Genomic DNA, 2306 nt, shown 5'->3' on the forward strand with positions numbered 1-2306 from the left:
TTCAAAACTTTGATTCGCAAAATTGCGCTAAAAAACTCCAGAATTGAGTAAAAATATGTTTTCACGGCTTAAATTAAGCTTGAATAAGCTATTGTAAACCTACACGGTCACCTTATTAGCTCGAAATGAGACCAAAATTGAAAATTCAAATCAGGACTGAAAGAGTTTTAATATGACATATCACTCAACCAAGTCCTATGATTCTTTGTGGTACCAGATTTTGCGTGGAAAAAAAATAAACACACGCAAATACAAAGCTCCTCCCTATTTTCAATAGTCGGAACAACAAGACTGCCGCTAGCAGGGCGAAAACTTAAATTTTTCAACGGCTTTTATTTTTCTTCAGAGTAATTTAAATCAAAATAACTGATAAAAGTATTTAGAAATTTTTTTTTTAATTATGGAGATTTTTTGATGCTATGTAAAATACAAAGTAATATGTTCGTGATGCAGAATTTTTTATCATATCGATGCTTATTTCTACTTTTCATGCCATTTTTAGAGCTGCTTTTTGTCGTGTTTTGGCTAGTGTTTGCGAAGCACAGCTTTGCCTCTGTGTGAAAAAAACATCCGTCAAAGTTTGTCAGTTAAAAAGTCAACATTTGCCAGGAGAGAAAAAACCACCCCGAGCACAAATATTCCGTCATTTTCTTCGAAAGTAGTCGGAATAACGTATTTCACTATGCCTGGTTATTCCTTCGACGCTGGTTATCTGGAGAAATATTAATTGTGTCGCAGCTTTTCTCTATCAATAATTATAAACGCCTGCATACCATTATATTTTTGCGAAGCTTCATTTTGTTTCTGTTTAATTAATTCAACGAAGCTCGGAAAAGGAAAAAGTGAAAAATTATCGGTATGAAAGAAAAAATGTATTATAAGTGCTTTGTGGAACATAAATGATCTAAATTGGGTTATGTATAATTGAACATTTTACAAATAGAGAGGCTAATTCTGTTGGTTGGTACAAAGTATAAATAAAAAAAACTGATTAAAAATTGCATTCTTCTCTTCAAATGCTCTCCTCGTAAATAAGATCTAGTTTTCGCGTTTGTTGATCGCTCGTCGAATCTTCTGGGTAATGTTTCGCGGGTGAGAAAACATTGAAGATATCGTATTTGGTGTTCACTTTCTTGCGTTGAAACAGGAAATTAGTGAAATATGACACTAGCAAAATGGTTAAGAAGCAGAGAGCCATGGAAAGTGTGCGGAACGGGAACATCTGCATTTCTTTTTCCTGGTCGTAGAAAGGGTATTTTATGATGGGAGGAATCGAAAAAGCCTTCACGCCTCCGAGAAGTCGGAAAATTAGTCCAATCACAAAACCTGAAACGTTTAGTAAGGCATGCAGTGTGAATTTAAAAAGTTCTTTTTTTTCTATCGATGCTTGTTAAACATCCAGAGGAAACATTTTAGTCGCTTCTTGTTAATATGTCTACTGATTGAAAGCGTATGGACAATTTATGAAATCGTTCCTGGATTTTTCTTCATTACACAAACTACAAAAACAATATGCCGAGAAATTGGCCAGAAAGAGACCATTTGATTAAAAATGGCAAAACCTTTAATCGCCTAGCCTCAGTCTTATGTTTGCAGCTTGTTTTGTTTGAAGACTACGGCTCATTTCTAGCGTCAAATCTTTGGCCTCAAATTTTTGGCATCAGTGTAAGTCAAAATGCGCGGAAGTGACAAATCACTTCACTCGCGAAGTTTATTTTAATATTTTTCAATATAGTGCGTAGTCAAATAAGGTATGCATTTCAATTCTATGTGTTATTTCACTTGTGATCGGGAACTAGACTTTTTCTCCCGTAAACAAATTTTTTGGCTTTATTGAGCTTGCATTATTCCTTTCCTTTTTTCTGGAGGTAATGCGCTTGCCTTGCCATGTCTGGGTTTCGAGTAGTAGTCGCACATTGTTTTTTATCCAGTGTGAATAAATCTGAAACTTTTATCGAGACAAATTACATTTTTGGCCTAATGCTTGTCTGCTTATGTTTTTTTTTCTTCTTAAATGACTTTTCATGGATGGTTCTTGTGTTTGGAGCAATCTGTAACTGTCTATATTGTTGATTTCTTCCTGTAATTTGAAACGTACTTGCTCTGGTTTTACATATTTTGCTTTTAATTTGTTTCTCACATGGAAGTTTCATTCAGCCTACATGGTTTTGGCTTATATCTTAGTAGCTCAGTCAACTTATTTTGAGTCGTTAAAAAGCACAAATTTAGGATTTTCAGTTAATTTAAGTCGATTGTGGTGCAGAAATTCGAAGTTTTAAAAGTTAATCGTTCAAAGTTTTTAATGA

At 34.2% G+C, this 2306-nt stretch overlaps 1 protein-coding gene across 1 annotated transcript in view; it reads right to left on the reverse strand.

Moving 5' to 3' along the window:
• Nucleotides 1–857: 857 nt before the first annotated feature.
• LOC134843752 (high-affinity choline transporter 1-like) overlaps nt 858–2306 on the reverse strand; it is a 34714-nt gene continuing 33265 nt past the window's right edge. The window contains exon 9 of the mRNA XM_063860016.1: nt 858–1326. Coding sequence (XP_063716086.1) covers nt 1013–1326 — 314 coding nt within the window. The 3' untranslated portion in view covers nt 858–1012. The remainder of the gene's footprint in view (nt 1327–2306) is intronic.

Source organism: Symsagittifera roscoffensis, chromosome 1 (assembly GCF_963678635.1).
Source record: "Symsagittifera roscoffensis chromosome 1, txSymRosc1.1, whole genome shotgun sequence".
Lineage (NCBI taxonomy): Eukaryota > Metazoa > Xenacoelomorpha > Acoela > Convolutidae > Symsagittifera > Symsagittifera roscoffensis.